This window comes from Mus caroli, chromosome 5 (genome assembly GCF_900094665.2).
Source record: "Mus caroli chromosome 5, CAROLI_EIJ_v1.1, whole genome shotgun sequence".
NCBI classification, from domain to species: Eukaryota; Metazoa; Chordata; class Mammalia; order Rodentia; family Muridae; genus Mus; species Mus caroli.
The window spans coordinates 16,611,876-16,632,513 of record NC_034574.1 but is presented as its reverse complement, the minus strand read 5'-3'; the positions used below and the strand labels follow the sequence as shown (position 1 = coordinate 16,632,513).

The 20,638-nt window shown below is 42.6% G+C and overlaps 1 protein-coding gene across 2 annotated transcripts in view; it reads left to right on the top strand.

Annotated features, from left to right (window-relative positions):
* The window catches only part of Fbxl13 (F-box and leucine rich repeat protein 13), a 159,318-nt gene that overhangs the window by 6,561 nt on the left and 132,119 nt on the right, over window positions 1-20,638 (top strand). For both annotated transcript variants that reach the window (XM_021163602.1, XM_021163601.1), the window contains exons 2-5: window positions 7,769-7,872; window positions 8,338-8,428; window positions 19,110-19,177; window positions 19,861-20,015. In XM_021163602.1, coding sequence (XP_021019261.1) covers window positions 7,769-7,872; window positions 8,338-8,428; window positions 19,110-19,177; window positions 19,861-20,015 — 418 coding nt within the window. The remainder of the gene's footprint in view (window positions 1-7,768; window positions 7,873-8,337; window positions 8,429-19,109; window positions 19,178-19,860; window positions 20,016-20,638) is intronic.

Below are 20,638 nucleotides of genomic sequence, written 5' to 3'. Positions count from 1 at the left end.
TAGACATCTAAGACATCTATACTGTTTGTTCTATTCTCTGCTTAAAAGATATAGTCTATTGTCTGCTTAAAAGAACAAAGCATTTCCAAATAGATATGTGCTTTCCACATATCCAATTCTGTAGAAAGCTACACAAGTGCATACTTCTGTGTGAGTACATGGTATGGGTAAGGAGCTCAAGGTTTCATCACGAATGACTCTGATGAATGACTCTGGTCTGAATGTGCCCCAACAATGTGTTAGTGAAAGAACCTAGTGGGGAACTCCCCACTCAACTTTCCATTCAGCGTGTACCCAAGAATCACGAACAGACCGTCTTGATGTAAATACACGAGGTAGTTTAATGGCGGAGCTCCAGGTCGAAACGTATCTCACGCAGGAGACAGTGGATCTGACCACGAGGCTTGAAAGCTAGGGGTTTTTATAGAAAAGGGTCTGGGGCTGGGGGAGGAATTGGTGCCGTTTCACATGATTGGTCCATTTAAACATCAGCAGACTGAACATGCAGATCGAGGTAACAGCAGAGCATCTGGTTAACATTTAACTTAGGTCAGAAGGGCGGGAGATAGGGAGGCGCTGGGCCATTCCAGACATTCTTGTATGTCTTCCCTATCTTTATGGCTAGTTGGTTCTTGGGATGACTTTATAGCCTTTGTTCTTCGCTCTAAGCCCAAAAAGCCCTCCTAACTAGCAAGCCACATGAGTCATGGACCTTGAATAAACTTCCTGGCTAGGGCTTTGAAGTCTTGAATTTAGTTTTCTTTCTTTCATTAGAATGTCAGCTCCCGGAGAAGCCATAGAGGGACTTCTCACAGCAGCTATGGTCATGGGCCATCAGCCATAACATTCAGCTTCCCCGTCCTCTCTAGCCACAGCACAACAGTCCTCACTAAGTGCTGGCACCACCCTCTTGAACTCTCAGCCTCCTGATCATAAGCCATAAGAAACTGTTAATTACTCAGTCTGTGTTATTCTCCTATTATAGCCAAAAATGAATTGAGGCAAGGATCTACTGGGGCTGGAGGAAAGTTGCTTAGTTTTCACAGAGTGGCTCTGTCTACTGCTTCCTGCCTCCATTCGTGGCCACAGTTCACTTTGACAGGGCTTCTGGGCTTGCTTTTCATGCTTCCCACCAGTAAGCTCTCATCTTGCCACTCAAGTTTCTCTAAAGGGCCATGCAAACATTCAATTATTGCTTTTATCTCCACAGTCTTAGAGCAGTTTCTATATTACAATTGAAGCCATTAACATATTTACCATAAGACCTGGTGTCTGACATGATAAACATGTTGTATTTCCACAAGTCTGTCTGTCTCTGCTCCTACCCTGCCCCCCTCAACCCTGAGCTATATGAGCCAGCTAACCACTTTGTTGTTTGTATCTGAGCTACGGTTCAAGGGTATCCTCTTTTTTATGCCATTTTATTCCTAATTATGTTTTTCCCTTCTAACTTCTTGGCTTTAGCTCGGTATACAATCAGTCACTGGTGTCACCACATAGTGCTTACGTGAACATCCTCTTCCTTTAGTGAAGGTCAGTAGCTGGATAGGTAAGGATCCCTCCTGTAATCGCTTGCTTTGTTATCTGAGGGTTCTTTCAGCTCTAGGCATAATTCAAAGCGGTTTGCAGATGTTAATGAATCTAATCTTCATGAAGGTCCTGTGATGACAAACCTTCCTACCCACCCAAGGCATCAAGAACCAAGGCAAGTCCCTTTTATACACAACAGGCGCTTTTGTCTGCTGAGTGGTCTCCCCTGCCCTTCTCTTTGCTCAGAAAGAAACTATTGAGGAGTTAGCTCTGTGGCCCTTGCTTAGCATCTCCAAGGCCCTGAGTTCCATCCTTAGCACTTCAAAGCAAGCCGACAGAAAATGCTTGTTTATTCCCTATTTACCCTGTCTCATTGGCTGTGTGCAGTTCACTCAATGTGTATAGCAGCAGGCTGTGTCATTTTGTCCATTAGGATCAAATGAACAGTGATATTTCCTTGCAAAAAGCAAACTTTACAATATTGCTAACTCCATCTTGTCATTTTGGAGACTCATCTTCTCAATTTAACTAGGCTTTTACAGGGTAAGGTTTTGGCAAAGAGGCTTTTTGATCCGGAGAGCTTGGAAATACAAGGCAACATGCATTTTCTGGTACTCCTCTCTCTCTCTCTCTCTCTCTCTCTCTCTCTCTCTCTCCTTCCCTCCCTCTCTTTCTTTCTTTCTTTCTTTTGACAGGTTGCTCTGTGTAACAGCCCTGTAGATCAGGTTGGTCTTGAACTCACAGAGATACCTACCTCTGCCAGTCCAGTGCATGGAACAGGTATATGCCACCACACCTGTACCCCCATGCCCCAAATTTCTTAATTCCCATAAAACTTAGTTCCAGTAAGTCACTAACTCCCAGACTGCTGTGTGCATGGAAATTTCTCAAGGAGCTTGCTAAAAATATAAAGTCCTAGGTAGTAGCATCCTGAGAAAGCAGGTTGCCATCCAAATACTTCTGGAGTAAATGCCTTCTAAACATCAGAATATGAAGGAGGGCATGGGCTGAGGAGTAAGGAAAGTAGAAGAGTCTGGGCTCTGTAGACCCACACAACAAAGTGCTAGAGACAGGGCCTTTTTCAGCAGAGCCATTCAGGGAGCTGATGTAGTGGAAGGATCTAGCGCTATTATAAGTCCATTGATGCGTTTTTGAGCCACCTTTTAAAATCTAGCTTGCAGCTGTGGTAGGAACCAAGGGTGTCTTTCTTTTTTTTTTAAATTAATCATCCCATTTGTTTACTTCTCAAATGATATCACTCTTTCCTGATACCCCTCCACAAACCCCCTTCCACATCTGCCCTCTTCCCCCTCGCCTTTGCCTCTATGAGGGTGCTCCCTCATCCACCCACCCACTCCAGACCCACCACTACAGCATCTCCCTACACTGTGGCATCAAACCTCCACAGGACCAAGGGCCTTCCCTCCCATTGTTGTCAGGCAAGGCCATCCTCTGCTACATAAGTGTCTGGAACCATGGGTCCCTCCCCTCCTTGGTTGGTCAAGTCCCTGGGATCACTGGGTTGTCTGGCCAGCCAACATTGTTCTTCCTTTGGGGTTGCAATCCCTCTCCAGTCCTCCAGTCCTTTCCCCAGGTCCCTCACTGGGGTCCCCAAGTTCAGTCTGACGGTTGACTCCATTGGTCGGTTGCTGGCCCAACCTTCTAAGGAACAGTCACACCAGGTTCCTGTCAGCAAGTGCCTCTTGGCAACAGCAACAGTGTGTGTGTGTGTGTGTGTGTGTGTATGTGTGTGTGTTGGGGGTAGGAGTTGGTGTCTGTAAACAGGATGGATTCCCAGGTGGGGCAGTTTCTGGATGGCCCTTCCTTCAGTTTCTGCTCTGTTTTTTTTTTTTTTTTATCTCTGTTATTCCTTTGGACAGAAACATTTCTGGGTTAAAAACTTTGAGATGGGTGGGTGGCATCATCCCTCAACTGGGGGACATGCCAATCTCCTGAAGGTAGTCCCTACAGGTTCTCTTTCCCTTTCCTTGCACACATTTCTACTAAAGTGATCCCCGTTGGGTCCAGGGAGCCTCTTGCTTCCGTGGCATCTGGAACCCTCCAGTGGCCATCTTCAGTTCCTCATCCCCCACTACTACATATTTTTATTCAATTTCCTGACCTTCTGTAGCTCTCTCCCTTCCCCTCCAGTACCTGATCCTGCCCCTTTATTTCCCCCCTCTCCCCTCTCCCTCCCAGATCTCCCTTCCCTCCTCCTCCCATAATGATCCAGTTCTTTCCTCAATGCAGGACTGAAGCATCCACACCCTGGTCTTCCTTCCTCCATATGGTCTGTGGGTTGAATCATGGGCATTGTTGAGCTTTTGGGCTAATATCCACTTATCAGTGAGTACATACCAATGTGTGTTCTTTTGTGTCTGGGTTACCTCACTCAGGATGATATTTTCTAGTTCCATCCATTTGCCTGTGAATTTCATAAATTCATTGTTTTTAATAGATGAGTAGTACTCCATTGTGTAAATGTACGACATTATCTGTATCCATTCTTCTGTTGAGGGACATCTGGGTTGTTTCCAGCTTCTGGCTATTATAAATATGGCTGCTATGAACATAGTGGAGCATGTGTCCACTATGTTGGAGCATTTTTTGGGTATATGCCCAGTAGTGGTATAGCTGGGTCTTCAGGTAGAACTATTTCCAGTTTTCTCACGAACTGCCAGATGGATTTCCAAAGTGGTTTTTCCAGCTTGCAATCCCACCAGCAATGGAGGAGTGTTCCTCTTTCTCCACATCCTTGCCAGTATCTGCTGTCACCTGCCTTTTTTATCTTGAAAGACCCCCGAAGAGGGGAGACCCTCACTCAAGTCTCGGGATGATGTGACCTCCCCCCCCCCCAAGAACTTACGACAGACTGTCCTTGCTGCAATCGCATGAGGTTTATTGACAGGAACTAGCGCACTGGGGTTGACTCGTATCCCACACGGGTAGAGGAGTTCGACCCTGAGTAGCTGGGAAAGGGGGTATTTAAAGGAAAAACCATAACCCAAAGGGGGTAGGGAGGGCATTATTGGAAAATACTGAAAATACCAGTGAAAAATCACAAGGGGGTACTAAAAATCACAAGGGGAAACTCCCTACTTCTCAAAATTGTTCTCAAGATTTTAATCTAACTTTTGTGGTCGGCCAGTTCTTGAACAGGGTCACTGAACCAGCTAACCTACATTTTTGGTACTAGGAGGTCTGAATTTTTCCTGGTCTTTCAATCTTAGCCATTCTGATTGGTATGAGGTGGAATCTCAGGGTTGTTTTGATTTGCATTTCCATGATGACTAAGAATGTTTAACATTTCTTTAAGTGCTTCTCAGCCATTTGAGATTCCTCAGTTGAGAATTCTCTGTTTAGCTCTGTACCCCATTTTTAATAAGGTTATTTGGCTCTCTGGAGTCTAGCTTCTTGAGTTCTTTGTATATTTTGGATATTAGCTCTGTATTAGATGTAGGGTTGGTAAAGATCTTTTCCCAATCAGTGTGTTGCTGTTTTGTCCTATTGACAGTGTCCTTTGCCTTACAGAAGCTTAGCAATTTTATAAAGTCGCATTTGTCGATTGTTGATCTTAGAGCCTAAGCCATTGGTTTTCTGTTCAGGATATTTTCCCCTGTGCCCATGTGTTCAAGACTCTTCCCCACTTTCTTTTTATTAGTTTCAGTTTGTCTCATCTTATGTGGAGGTCCTTGATCCACTTGGATTTGAGCTTTTGACAAGGAGATAAGAATGGATTGATTTGTATTCTTTTGCATCCTGACCAACAGTTGAACCAGCACCATTTTGTTGAAAATGCTGTCTTTTTTCCACTGGATGGTTTTAGCTTTTTTGTCAAAGATCTAGTGACTATAGGTGTGTGGGTTCATTTGTGGGTCTTCAATTCTATTCCATTGATCAACCTGCCTGTCTCTGTACCAATAACACAAGGTTGTTTGTTTGTTTTTTGTTTTTTGTTTTTTTCATTATTGCTCTGTAGTCTATCTTGAGGTCAGGAATGGTCATTCTCCCAGAAGTTCTTTTATTGTTGAGAATAGTTTTGGCTATCCTGTTTTTTTTTTTTTTTTGTTTGTTTGTTTTTTTGTTTCTTTGTTATTCCAAATGAATTTTGGAATAACAAAATTTGAGAATTGCTCTTTTTAACTCTATAAAGAATTGAGTTGGAATTTTGATGGGGATTGCATTGAATCTGTAGATTGCTTTTGGTAAGATGGCCATTTTGACTATATTAATCCTGCAACCCATGAGTATGGGAGATCTTTCTATCTTCTGAGGTCTTCTTCAATTTCTTTCTTCAGGGACTTGAAGTTCTTGTCATACAGATCTTTCACTTGCTTGGTTAGAGTCACACCAAGATATTTTATATTATTTGTGACTATTGTAAAGAATGTCATTTCCTTAATTTCTTTCTTAGCCCATTTATCCTTTGAGTAAAGGAAGGCTACTGATTTGTTAGAGTTAATTTTATATCCAACCACTTTGCTGAAGTTGTTTATCAGCTGTAGGAGCTATCTGGTAGAATTTTTGGGGTCACTTATGTATACTATCTTATCATCTGCAAATAGTGATATATTGACTTCTTCCTTTCCAATTTGTTTCCCTTTGATCTTTGTTGTTGTTGTTGTTGTCTAATTGCTCTGGCTAGAACCTCGAGTGAACCAAGGGTGTCTTATGCAACCATATTTAGCCTTCAAGTAGCTGAGCTTCTCCTGAGAGAGACTGGAGAGGGACTGGACCAGGAATCTAAGAGGTTGTTACAGCCTATTTTCTTTAAAATAAAAAAAAAAAGTTTGTGTGTGTGTGTATGTGTGTGTGTTTTACCTGAATGTGTGGATGTGCACATCATACATGCCTTGGAGCCCACCAAGGCCATAAAAGTGGGCTATATCCTCTGAAACTAGAGATGCCAATAGCCCTAAGCTGCCACGAGGGCTAGGAACCAAACCTGGATTCTCTACAGAGCAGTGGAGGTGCCCTTAACTGTTAAGCCATCTCTCTAGTCCAGTGTTCTTTTCTTTTTTCTTTTCTTTTTTTTTTTTTTTTTAGAACTCTGTTCAGCTCCAAACCCTTCCTCTGTCTCTGGAGTTTGAGGAGGACGCATGTTCCTGCCACAGGAAAAGACGATGATAATAAGAGGCTATTAAGAGGAGCTACTAGGTGGTTCTTTTGGCCTCCCATGCTGAATTGTGCATTAAAAACTGTTTTCAGTAGTCTCTGGAATATAGTATCATCTTATTTCCAGCAGGCAGTAGGGAGCGATTGGGCTTAGTATCTAAGTCTGAGGCATTTGCCTTTCTCCTACTGGTCGTTTCTAACTGGCTGTACACTAAGTGTGTGTATGTGTGTGTGTGTGTGTGGGGGTGCTACGAAGGGAGGCATGATGTGTGTCCATTGGTACAGCCTCTGTTCAGCTCATGATTGGACAGTCACATTGGTGAGATTGATGGGTGTAGCTTCTGATGTTACTAGGAGACACACTCTCACAGAAAGCTTCCTGATCCTCCGGCTTTTCCATCTTCTTGCTTCTCTTCTGCAATGTCCCCTTAGTAGCTGTATCCATTGGGACTGGGCTCTACAGCTCTGTAGATTCATTGTGGCTTTCTGTAGTGGTCTACATCTGTTGCAAAGAGAAGTTTCCTTGATGAGGAGTGAGGGCCACTTCTTTCCAACAGTAGATTTTGACTATGGATTTTATCAGTCATTTTATGTTTTGGCTTGAGGAGTTTTTTCACTTAAAAAATGGTTACTTTTTCTTTTGTTTTGCATTGTTTTGGAGTTTTGTTTTGTTTTGTTTTGTTTTGCTTTTAGACAGGGTTTCTCTGTGTAGCCCTGGCTGTCCTAGACTCCTATAGACTAGGTAGGTTGGCCTCAAACTCTCGGAGCTCTGCCTGCTTCTGACTCTCAAGTATTGGGATTAAAGATGTGCACCCACCACTGCCTGACTCTTCATTCTTAACAAGGGCAGAAGCACTGGATCTAAGATTGTAACTATCTTCAGATTTGTATAAAACATTTCTTACATAATACAAAAATTGTGTAGCGACTTCTACTGTGTCATCTGTAGGAGTTTTTAGACAGAGACAAAATGTCCTGAGTTTTGATTTGACTATAGCAGTGTGCCAACACAGTAAACAGGAAGAGATACATGAGTAAAACATACATACATACATACATACATACATACACATGTGTGGATGCAAAGGCACTGACTCCATCTTCTTATTGTTCCCTTTACCAGGCGCTGTTATGTGGTTTACTTGTGACATGTCCTGAGGACCCACTGAAATATTTAGAGCACATGATCCTAGCTATCATTAAAAGAGGTCTGGAAAACCTTCTTTGGTAAGTATTATTTTGAGGAATGATAGGGAAATATCTGGAGGTGAAGACCTTTGTATAGTATCATGATAAGGTCTTGCCAATGAATGTTTCAACTCTGGAGCTTGTTAAGGAATCCCTCCATAAGCTGTTAGGTCCCCAAGATTTAATGTGAACAATATGCTCACTGATTGGCAGTGGGAGAAACACAGTTAGCTCCCATTTGTTGGTTCTAGGACAGAGTGTTTCAAGGCGAGCATGAGAAAAGGGTAGCACACCATTGTGGGGCACCCAGAAAATTTTTGGTAAGGTGATCCTGACCAGCTTCCTCAGGGGAAATTCACCACCCTTTCCCCCAATTCTCCAGAGAATCAGTGACTCTGTATAGAATTACTTCAAAACAGAATTAGTCTTGACCTTCCTTTGTGATTTCATTAAAGGGACATTTGCATTGATTCATCTTCATCTTGGTTTGTGATTTTATTAAAGGGACATGTGCATCCATCCATCACTGAAGCCAAGAGTTCGAAGACTGTCTGAAACTTACTTGGACGAACTTTTTGGACTGGATGACCAGCTGGTAATTAATCATGCTTTCTCAAACTCACCTTAAGTTCTGATGGAAATGCCCAAACAGAGTTTAGGTTTTATTTGGGGGTGGGGGGTGAAGTCAAACTCTTTTTTGAATTAAGGCCACAGAGGAAAGTGAGAGAACAAACACCCCATATTTCTAAGGAGTAGTCAGTTCCTCCCCCCCCCCCCCCGCCGTTTCTATTTCTGCCTGCTTTTCTTTTTCTCTTCCTCTCATGTGCAGAAATAGCATTATAAAAGCTGGGTTTAATAGCACATCCTGTAGTCCCAGCACCCAGGAGGCTGATGCAGGAGGTTGGAGAGACTGAGGTCAACTGGGGCTATATGGCAAGATCCTCTCTCAAAAACAATACAAAAGCTTGAGACCCTTTAAAGCAGGGCACTTTCTTTTCTTCCTAGTTACTTCCTTTTGTTTCTACCCTCCACTGTCTGCCTGTGCTGACCAAGGACAAAAGAAGGCATGCTTGTACAGATAAACTCAAAGGTTAATGAGACTGAACTTAAGGCCAGATCTGCTTGTTCCTGGAAGGAGGAGCCCCTGGCAGCAGGTTTGGATCCTTTAAGGAGAACAAGGGAGTAAATATACAGGAGATGGAGAATTTTAGAACAGTATATGTGTGTGTGTTGGCAAAAGCACATGGAGAGAGAAATATCAACAAAAATTAGATATAATTAGAACGGTGTATGACGTGGTGATCCAGGAATGTGGTCTGTGTAAGTCCAAGCAAAACTTGGGGGACCCTCAGTAAAGTTGGACATTATGGTGCTTTGAGTAGGTATGGTTCTTATAGACTCATGTGTAGAACTCTTAGCTCCTTCTCCAGCACCATGTCTGCCTGGATGCTGCCATGCTTCCCATCATGATGATAATGGATGAAACCTCTGAAACTATAAGCCAGCCCCAATTAAATGTTTTATGCATAAGACTTGTCTTGGTCATGGCATCTCTTCACAATGATAAAACCCTAACTAAAAGAGAAGTTGGTACCAGGGACATTGCTGTGACAAACCTGGCCATGCTTTTGTTTGGAAGAATGTGAATTTTGGAGCTTTGTGTTAAGAAAACAGTAGAATGCTTTAAGCAATGCCTAATGGGCCATTCTAGTAGAAACAGGGAAGACAGTGGTACTGAGGGTGGAGGCCTGGCTCAAGAGGTATCAGAGGAAAAGGATGTTAATATGTAGCCTAAAGACTGTTCTTGTAGCCAGGCAGTGGTGGCGCACGCCTTTACTCCCAGCACTTGGGAAGCAGAGGCAGGTGGATTTCTGCTTTTGAGGCCAGCCTGGTCTACAAAGTGAGTTTCAGGACAGTCAGGGCAACACAGAGAAACCCTGTCTCAAAAAACTAAAAACAAAACCAAAAACATAAAAACAGGGAGCTGGAGAGATGGCTCAGTGGTTAAGAGCTCCGACTGCACTTCCGAAGGTCCTGAGTTCAAATCCCAGCAACCACATGGTGGTTCACAACCATCTGAATGAGATCTGACACCCTTTTCTGGTGTGTCTGAAGACAGCTACAGTGTACTTACATATAATAATAAATAAATCTTAAAAAAAAACCCAAAAACCAAAAACCAAAACCAAACCAAAACAAAAAAGACTCTTCTTGTGATATTTTGGCAAAGAATTTGGGTGCTTTTTGTCCTTGTCCAAAAGTTTGCCTGAGGTGAAAGTGAAGAGTTTGCATCAATTGCATTGACAAAGGACATCTTCTCAGAGGACAGTGCGAGGTCTATCATAGTGAGACCCAGCACTCTATGAGGCTGGAGACCTTATACCCAGGACAGGGTATTATGGAATTTCCCTTTGTGACTAAGGAAAGCCCCTGAGGCAGGCATATATCGAGGGTGTCCCTGCATGGAGACCCAGAGAGGCATTGTGTGAAATTGTGAAAGTGAAGCCTTAGATTGCCTTGGAGATCCCAAGGTGTTAGAGACACTAGATATCCACAGAGGAAAACTGCTAATAGGGAATAGAACCATCCCATGAAAAAGAAGTTTGTTGTAGTCAACAAAAAATGAAAGAAGTTGAGACTTGAAGAGCGTTTTGGCATCAGACATGGAGATGCAGAGTTTGGCGTTTGCCCAGCTGGTTTTCTGTCTTGCTTTGGTCCTGAATTTCTCCACTGGGCTCCCTTCCCACATTTTGGAATAGTGATGTATGTCCTGTGCCATTATATGTTGGAAGTATGTGATCTTTTTTTGATTTGGCTTTACAGAGGATTACAGTTAAGAGATTGCATGAATCTCAAAAGAGACTTTGAATGCTGGACTTTTAAACATGTTTGCAACCTTTAAAGACTATGAGGACTTTTGAAGTTGTATTAAATGCATTTTGTATTATGCTATGGCTACAAGCCTATGGGAGCCAAGGAGTGGAATGTGGTGATTTGAATAGGTGTGGCCCCTAGAGACTCTTGTGTTTGAATGCTTGGCCCATAGGAAGTGGCACTATTAGGAGATGTGGCCTTGTTGGAATAGGTGTGGCTTTGTTGGAGGAAGTATGTCACTGTTGAGGCTGGCTTTGAGGTCTGCTATACTCAAGGTATACCCAATGTGACACACAGTCCTCTTCTGATGCCTTTGATCAAGATGTAGAACTCTCAGCTCCTTCTCCAGCACCATGCCTGCCTGGATGCTGCCATATTTTTTACCATGATGATAATGAACTAAACCTCTGAAACTAAAAACATGTTTTCTTTTAATAAGATTTGCCTTGGTCCTGGTGTCTCTTCACAATGATAAAACCCTAACTAGGACAGACATTGAAAATTGTAACTGAAGTCATATTCAAAGTGGGTTCTGAACCTCAGGAACACAGGATAGGTTATGGGTTAGCCTTGGGTCCTCAGTGTTCTGCAACAGAGAAACCCATGTAGCGGGCTGCGTGTATAGGGTTCTGCCAAGTCTGGGCTTACCTGGAGGCTCTGGCACATGGGCTAGACCCCATGCATCTGCTAGGGATTGATGTGCACATGGGCTAGACCCCATGCATCTGCTAGGGATTGATGTGCATTATGGTGTATAGAGTAAGAACACTCCATCAGCCACAGAGCTTTGATCTACTAAGGAGTGCAGATATATGCAAGCTATGCTCTTGGAGATGTTTGGAGACAATCTCAGGGATTAAGAATGAGGTGGAGGAGATAGGATTCTGGGTCCTCCATTTCCATCTTTTCTCTCTAGAGCAAGTTTGCTTTCAATGTTATTTTGATTGAAAGAAACCTTGCTGTACATATGCTAACATGTTTGAGAAACACTGATGAGGAGAGCGTAAATTTCATGGCGAGTATAAGGATCAAAGAAGACAAAAGATCAGGTGGCGCCAATGTTTATAGAAGTCCCTAGGGAATCTTTAAGCTACTGGGGAGAATTCTAAGAGGCATCAACAATTCAAATCTAAAGCGTTACTGGAAAATGGGCTTGCTGTTTGATATTAAAGTGCAAAGGGTAAAATGATGGACGTGGATTCAGACCTTAAAAGGAGCGTGGTGATTTGCGAGGTATAGAACACATACTGTGTAAGTTGGAAAAAAAAGTAGCTATGAGATTCAACCCTGCAGCAACACTGAGGAAAATACCTATGCTTAGACAGAAAGCTGTGACTCCAGATGCTCCGGGCTCCTTAATTAGAGAGCTGAGGCTAGGCTGGATACAGACTAATTCATGCCTTCACATTCAGAGAAAAACAGTAAAAATAACAACGTTGAAGAATGAAACACTTGTTCTCTGTGTATTTGACATTTCAAATCAGTATACTAATACTATCTTTATTTAAAAGTAATTTCTATTCCTATAATTTTCTGTCTAGCTATAATAGCCAGAAAAGAGGTGTTTAATGATTTCACAAAATTTTGAAGACCACAAACCGTTACAGTTTCTCACATTAATGTTGCTTTGCAGGATTTTACAGTCTTACTACTCAGTTCTGCACAGCAGGGCTGACTACATCTACCTGTTTATAAACTATAAATATGTCTTGTCACTTAGAAGAGTTGACATAGGGAACTGGGGAGGGCAAAAGGGTGCTCTTAAAAAGCTGGAATTGGTTTCATAAGACAGTTTAACTGTACAGCCCCAAATGAGAGAGACAACCTCTGTGAGGAGGACTCTAACCCTACAGACTCAATGACCATTCCTCAGGAAAGAACAGATCTTGATGGGCCTACTAACTACAAGAGAAGCATACTTTATAAAGGTCTCCTGATGGCAGACGGGAGAGTTGAAGCATGACAGGAAAGTCAGAGAATGTCCCACTCAATGTCCCAGTACTTGTCCTGTTAGTTTACCTCCCTTCTGTCCTCCATGTCACATTATTAGAAGACCAATCACAGGCGTTATTTTTAAAATCCTTAAGTGTGTGTCTCTGACATGAAAAGATGCCTTTAGAGAACATATATGCAATGTCAGGGTAGAGAGAGCATGGTGGCAGCTGAGTAAGATCTCTAGGCCTGGTTTCCCCACAGACAAACCAAGTCAGACATCCTTCAAACTACCAAGTACCGTCACAAGTGCTGGGGAAGCCAGGTCAGAGAGCATAGTGCCAGCTTTCAGTATAACAAAACAAAAGGGGCACTGAAAGCAGGAGGACCACAGTTGCCCAGGTAGCCTCCCCCTAAGCATCCCCTCCCAACCCCAACCTCAAGCAGCTCAGCATATAGGGAGATGCCGCCCTCTTTGGCAGAAAACAGAGGCTAACTAACGTACATGCCTTTCTTAGACTTAAAATTCAGCACTAGGAGGCAGAGGCAGGTGAATTTCTTAAGTTCAAGGCCAGTCTGGTCTACAAAGTGAGTTCCAGGACAGCCAGGGCTCTACAGAGAAAAAAAAAAAAGTCAGCACTAGGTCTGCCTCTGTGCAAGCCGAGGGTTAGGCAACACCCCATAGCTCCTAATGCCCAGATAGTTCCTGTAGACAGGCTGGAGGGTAAGTGCAACCACTCCCCCATTAGGGCTATGTAGCAGGGCTTCTCAGAGGACAGTGCGAGGTCTATGAGGTCTATCATAGTGAGACCCAGCACTCTATGAGGCTGGAGACCTTATACCCAGGACAGGACTCACCTACAGTGTTTCTCAACTGCCCTAGCGTTTGATAGACACTTGTGTGTTGGTGGGTGTAATAAGTGACTGTCCTCTGAGTAATTGCTCTCTTGGTACACAGCTGTACCACCCTGGCTGTGCTTGTTGATTGTATACACTTCCTTCATGGGTGAGTGGGGAGAGTCATGAAACCCTTATTTGACTGTTCATCTGTGTCCTAATTCCTGTTAGAAACAACTCATCCTTAAGTAGCTGGAGTATAGAGGCTGGGGAAGACCTATTGATAGATAGTCTCTATCTATGCAGCTGTGAGGATGCCCGTATCCCTACTGGGTAAAGGTTTTTCGGGTGGAACCTGTTGCAGGGGTAGAGGAGGAGTACCCACATTCCTGTAAGTAGCCCTGTCACCTCTGTAAGGAAGCCCAGTAAACTCACTGGTTCCTCAGAGTGGGGTTTGGCAGAATTGTGCCTCAGTTTGTTGTTGGGTCCTGAGGAGAAGGAGTAGACATTATTTATTTCCCCCCACCCCAGGAGATTTTAGTGACAGCAGGGCCAACTGGAGTTTTCCCCTTCTCCATTTCCAGCCTTGAAATGAACCTGGGCACAAGCATCCTTCAGAGACCCAGAAGTTCTCTGAAGCTGTGAGTGTAGAGAGGGACTATTTCTATCCTCTATTTCCGACACCTGGTAGGATAGCCATTGCCAAGCCAAGGCTCTGGACTTCCCTAGGTAGCATACAGGCTCCTGCACCTGCTGGCTCACATATGTGCTTGTATCAGCTACATCATAAGCTTTATCATATCCCTGATACTGCACATCCTTGGGCGGAGACTCAGGTGTGACCCAGCTCAGCATCCTAAAATTGCTAGGTTGAAACTGTCTTTACCATCATCAAGCAGAGCACATAGACTCTATTTTCTGGATGTGAGACATAGTAGTAAGCAAAGCTCTTTTCCCTGCCACAGTCTGGATAGACCTAATACTGGACAGATCTTTGTGGCTCTCATCTTCAGGCCTTCCTGTAGATAGGGCATCTCTAACAGCTTTGGTGCCAGGGGAAGAAAAACCACCCAATCTGTTGATTTCTGTACTGGTTCAAAGCCACTGTAGTCCTTGCTATATAGTCCTGGTTTTGGATCACAAGTTACCCAGAACAGTGTAGTACAGGTCTCTCCCCAGCATTGCGCAGTCTTGGCAGGCAGTGGGCTTAGGTGGTATGCTAGCTGGTTTTATGTCAGTTTGACTCAATTTGTCTTCTAGAAGAGGGAATCTTAGCTAAGAAAATGTTTCCATAAGATCTGGCTATAGGCAAGTGTATAGGGCATTTTCTTAATTAGAGATGGATGTGGGAGGGCCCAGCTCATTGTATGCTGCCAGCCCTGGGATGTTGGTCCTGAATTTGTAAGAAAGCTGGCTGAGGAAGTCATGGAGAGTATCTTAGTCACTGTTCAGTTGCTGTGAAGAGACACCATGATCAAGGCAACTCTTGTGAAAGAAAGCATTTAGTTAGGGCTTGCTTTACAGTTTCAGAGGGTTAGTCTGTTGTCATCATGATGGGAGCATGGTGTCACTCATGGCTTGGAGCTATAGCTGAGAGCTTCATCCTAATATACAGGCAACAGACAGAGAGAAACATTCTGTGTGTGTTTTTTGAAACCTCCAGTCCTACCCCTAGTGACACACTTCCTCCAACAAGGTCACACGTCCTAATCCTTTTAATTATTTTCAAATAGTTACACTCCCTGGTGACTCATCATTTAAATATATGAGACTTTGGGGGCCATTCTTGACAGAAGCCACATAAGAAAAGCTATGGCAAGCAAATATGGCTGCGAGGGGTGCACTCTGGAGAGGCACAGTCTCAAAGACTTTGTCCTAGAATTGCTTTTCAATGTTGATATGCCTTTCCTGCCACTATTACATAACCCAATGATTCCTGGGCATCAGCCCACCCTATTGGGCAAATTTCCTGCAGATCCACATGAAGGTGAACTTGCAGGAAATAATGCTGTTTAGATGAATTAATGACTTTATAGCATTCCTGATTTGATTTAAATAATTTTACGAAGCAAGTTTAAGGAGATGGTTTTAATTGTTTTGCCAGAAAGATGTGATAATGTTAGAATCAAGAATAGAATGTGCCTCCACTTCATAGAATAATAAGTAAAGGCTGCATAATAAGGAAAACAATGAACTTTCATAAACTGCACTAGGAAGAGGATAGGCTTGGGACAGATTTGTGATATAGGAAAAACACTCATTCTAGGTCAGGTCCAAGGATGAAGTCACAGATGTGCACTATGATAAAGCAAGGCCATGGGAAACTGTCGCTTTGAACTTCTAATGAGCTTACAGAGTGAACCACCGCTTTAAACTTACTACTGACATCCTTCTGTGTGTAACTCCCTTTTGTGTAACATTTTATCTGTGAGGGAATTTTATAAAGAATTGTTGTCTAAGATGGTATAAAAAGGCAGGGAGAAAAAATAGTGTAGCTGTTGGGGCTCTGCTCCATCCATCAAGTGTATATATGTTTGTCTATATGTATGTGTGTGTGTGTATGCACACACACACATACATATATATACATACATATATGTATGTAGGCATATGTATATTATGTAAGTATGTATATACACATGTGAAATTGATGAAACAGTTGGCAGGTAGGCAGGCCTGGTCACTGTGTGTGTGCGTGCATGTGTGTATGTGCATGTATGTGTGTGTGTGTGTGTGTGTGTGCGTGTGTGCGTGTGTGTGTGTGTGTGTGTCTGGAGGCAAAGGCCAACATGTGCCTGCCAAGAAGTAGTAACATTCTATCTGGTTAAAATAGGAAAAAGTGGATACACACAGCAGAATACTCTTCAATCATGAAAAAAAAAGGAAATTCTTCATTTCCAGAAATATGAATGAAAACAGCATTAAGGGAAACCAGCCAGGCTCAGAAAGATCAGCATCTCATGAGCTCAAGAGTAGAACCTAAAAAAATATTGATCTCATAATTTGAGAGTAGAATGGGCATTATCAGAGGCCTGGGAGATTGGGGCTGGAAGATGAAGGAAACAATAGAAAAAGAATGATTAGTGGCCCAGTGACAGTTAGACAGGGTGAGATATGCCAGCAGTAGAAGTGATTATAGGTAACAATGTACCAAGTGTTTTACAAAGCTAGAAGTGCTGGCTTTGCTGGCGTGATGCTCAGCACTAAGACAAACCCCTGGGATCTATGTGGTGGAAGAAGCAGCTTTTTGGGTCATGTAAGCTGCACTTTGACTCCCACATAAGAGCTGTGGCATGAACACACACATCATAAATAAGTAAAAATGTAGCATAATAATTTTAGAAACCTAGAAGGTTTTTAGAAGTTATTACCATGAAGAAGTGGTAAATGTTTGAGGAGATATGTTTAATTGGACAGAAAGATTATCCAGTGTATATTGAGCAAGATGTTATACAGTATATCATTAATAAATATACTTTTTGTTTGTGTGTATCCTTAAAGTAATTGTAAAACAGGAAAACAAGACAGAAGCAATGCCATTGTTTTACATAATTGCAACAATTGTTGAATATCTCCTAGTACTAATTATATCCAGGCATAATTAATTATTCCATCTCTGAGTTTCACAAATTGTCTAAAAATTGTTGTCGTCTTCTTCTTCTTCTTCTTCTTCTTCTTCTTCTTCTTCTTCTTCTTCTTCTTCTTCTTCTTCTTCTTCTTCTTCTTCTTTTTGGTTTTTTGAGACAGGGTTTCTCTGTATAGCTCTGGCTGTCCTGGAACTCACTTTGTAGTCCAGGCTGGCCTCAAACTCAGAAATCTGCCTGCCTCTGCCTCCCAAGAGCTGGGATTAAAGGCGTGCGCCACCACCGCCCGGCTGTTTGTTTGTTTTTAAAGGAGTTTGTTTTTTGTTTTTTGTTTTTTTAGAGTTGAGAATATTGTTTTACAGTACTGACAGGCAAAAATCAGTCCTGACTGTGAGCAACAGACTACAATTGCCTTTTCTTTTCTTTTCGATCCAAGGTCTCATGTAGCTCAGACTGGTTTTTTGTTTGTTTGTTTGTTTTTTGTTTTTTTAAAGATTTTTATTTTTTTATTATATGTAGGCATACTGTAGCTATCTTCAGACACCCCAAAAGAGGGTGTCAGATCTCGTTACGGATGGTTGTGAGTCACCATGTGGTTGCTGGGATTTGAAGTTGGGACCTTCAGAAGAGCAGTCAGTGCTCTTAACCGCTGAGCCATCTCTCCAGCCCTCAGACTGGTTTTAAACCTGTGTTGTAGCTGGGAGTGATCTTGAACCTCTGATCCTCCTGCGTAGGGATTACAGGCATGCGCTACTATGGGAATTGGGGGTTTCAGGCACAGATCACCGGGGTTAGAACCTAGGACTTTGTATATGTTGGGCCAATAGTCTACCAACAGAATTGTACTTCAATTCTGCAATTAAACACTCATAAATATAGCTGATAATAACAATACCGTAATTGTTTACTTTGAAATGTTTTAAAGTAAGTGGGATGTAACAAGATCTTTCAAAGGTGTGACTCTACTTAGGGCACATTGCAGAAAAGCTAGGAGCAGGGTGTGGGATACTGTAGGAGCCAGAGGTGGATAAAGACCAGGATGAAACTGTGTCCTGGACAAGACAGATCTGATGTACTCATGAAGTCATAGCAGCTGTGGTTGCCTGTATCAGACCTGAGCAGGATCCAGCCAGTCATCTTTACATCAGTGAGGAGGAGTTAGTTTTCTTTAGAGGTATAGCCCCTGGTTGGCTGGCCATATGCCAGTGGTGGGTTCCACATCCATGCATGTATGAGCAGCGTAAACTGAAATCAATGGTGTATAAAAGGGGGTACACATGAAGTTGGGAGGGAGGTATGGGGGTGAGTCTGGGAGAAGCAAAGGGTGAATGTGGTCAAAAGGCATTGTACACATGTATGGGGTTTTCAAAGAATTTGTTCTTTGTTTTTGTTTGTTTGTTTTTCGAGACAGGGTTTCTCTGTGTAGCCCTGGCTGTCCTGGAACTCATTCTGTAGACCAGGCTGGTCTCGAACTCAGAAATCCGCCTGCCTCTGCCTCCCGAGTGCTGGGATTAAAGGCGTGCGCCACCACACCTGGCCATGTTTTCAAAGAATTTATGAAAATAAATGAAAAAGACATGATTTCAATAAAAATAGGTGATAGATGTACATAGTATAATTTCTAAATATGTAAATGGTGTTCATTCCTCCCATTCTCTCCCCAGAGGCAGCTCTGGTCCCAGCTCCTTGCCAGTCTTTTTTTTAATATAGTTTTTCGAGACAGGGTTTCTCTGTATAGCCCTGGCTGTCCTGGAACTCACTTTGTAGACCAGGCTGGTCTCGAACTCAGAAATCTGCCTGCTTCTGCCTCCCAAGTGCTGGGATTAAAGGTGTGCACCACCACGCCTGGGTCTCTTTTCTTTCTTGACAGGGTCTCCCAGTGTAGTCCTGGCTGGCCTGGAACTCACCACACAGACAGGCTGGCCTCGAACTCACAGAGATGCCCCACCCCCATCTCCACCTCCCCAGTGCTGGGGTTAAAGGTGTGTGCCATCGCTACCCAGCTTTGCTCTATTTATTTCTAATAGTTTAATTGCTTCTTTATTTTAGGTGACTCCAGAGTTGATGATAAAAGCATGCACATTTTACACTGGACATTTAGTAAAGACCCATTTCAGGTAAGAATGTGATTTTACATAGTATTTCTTTTTCTTTGCTCCTTTAGCCCTGCTATTCTCCATGCACAGGAAAGCCCACTCCAGGCCACCCATGCTTCCAGTACTTTTATTGATTTGCTTATATTTGATGAGTTTATACTTAGTAACAACACCTCTTCTCTGAAAATGAACGTGTCAAAAATCCTTGGAGTTGGATATGCTTGGGAACCGAAATTCCTTTTTAAATTTTTTATTTTTTTCAAAACAGAGTTTCACTATGTAGCCCTAGCTAGCCTAAAACTCACTATGTAGACCAGGCTAGCCTCTGACTCATAGTGATCCACCTGCCTCTGGCTCCAGAGTACTGGGTTAAAGGCAACACTGCCCGACCTTTTTAAATTTTAAAAATCATCATTAAAGATGATTCTCTGCATAAATTTAAGTTATGATAATAATATTATCCCAAGATGTGGTTATTTTATTAAAAAGGAAATATGACTACCACGTAGCATTTTACCCTCCCCGGCAACTATCAGGAATTCTTCAAGACATATCCCCAATTTACAGGTTTTTTTCTTGCTGTGATTTTGAGGGGATAAAAGTCATCTCACTTCTTATTCCTCTTAATTTATTTACTATTATATTACCCTAGTTTCAAAGTACTATTTTGAAAGTAGGATCTTTCTTGTATCTTTTGCCTGCAGTGGTTGGAAGAAAGTTGCAATACCTCGTGCAAATCAAGAGGAGATCATGGCTGAAAAAATGGACAAAGCAATAGCACATGACAATTTTAGATGCCAAAAATACATTTTTAATCGCTGGTTCGCCTACACGGTGATGAGTAGAGAAAGACTTATAAGTAAATGTTTCAGCCATAGCAAATAGTGTTGGGGTTCAATTTTGAAGTGGGTCAATGACCGAATGGTTAAAAATATGCCTCAAGAATAGGTTTAGTGTTTAGAGAACTGTTATTAAATGGACCAATTCAAAGTACATGTGACAGCGCATGCCCACCAGAACTCAGAACACTGTGACAGAGCAGTGAGTTCAAGGCCAGCCTGGGCTGTAGAGTAAGACCTTGTCATAACAGAGCAAAGCAAAGCAAAACAAAACACAATAACAACCTAATGATTTTGTTAGATTCATTTTAAAATATTTTATTGCAATCGAAAGTACTCCCAGTTAAAATCAAATCATATGTGAACTTGCACACACACACACATGCATGCATGCATATATAAATAAGTATCTACAGCTGCCTTTTTGGCCTGGTACTGAACCTAGAGCTCTGTACAAACTAAGGGAGCACTCCTCCACAGAGCTTTATCCAGACTCCCTCTTGTTCTTAAGTTTGAGACAAAGTCTTTCTAAGTTGTTCATGTGGGCCTTGAACTTGCAGTCCCCTAGCCTCCCAGTAGCTGAGATCACAAACCTGTACCACCAGGCCCACCTACTTCCAGCTCTTACACACAATACAGAGCC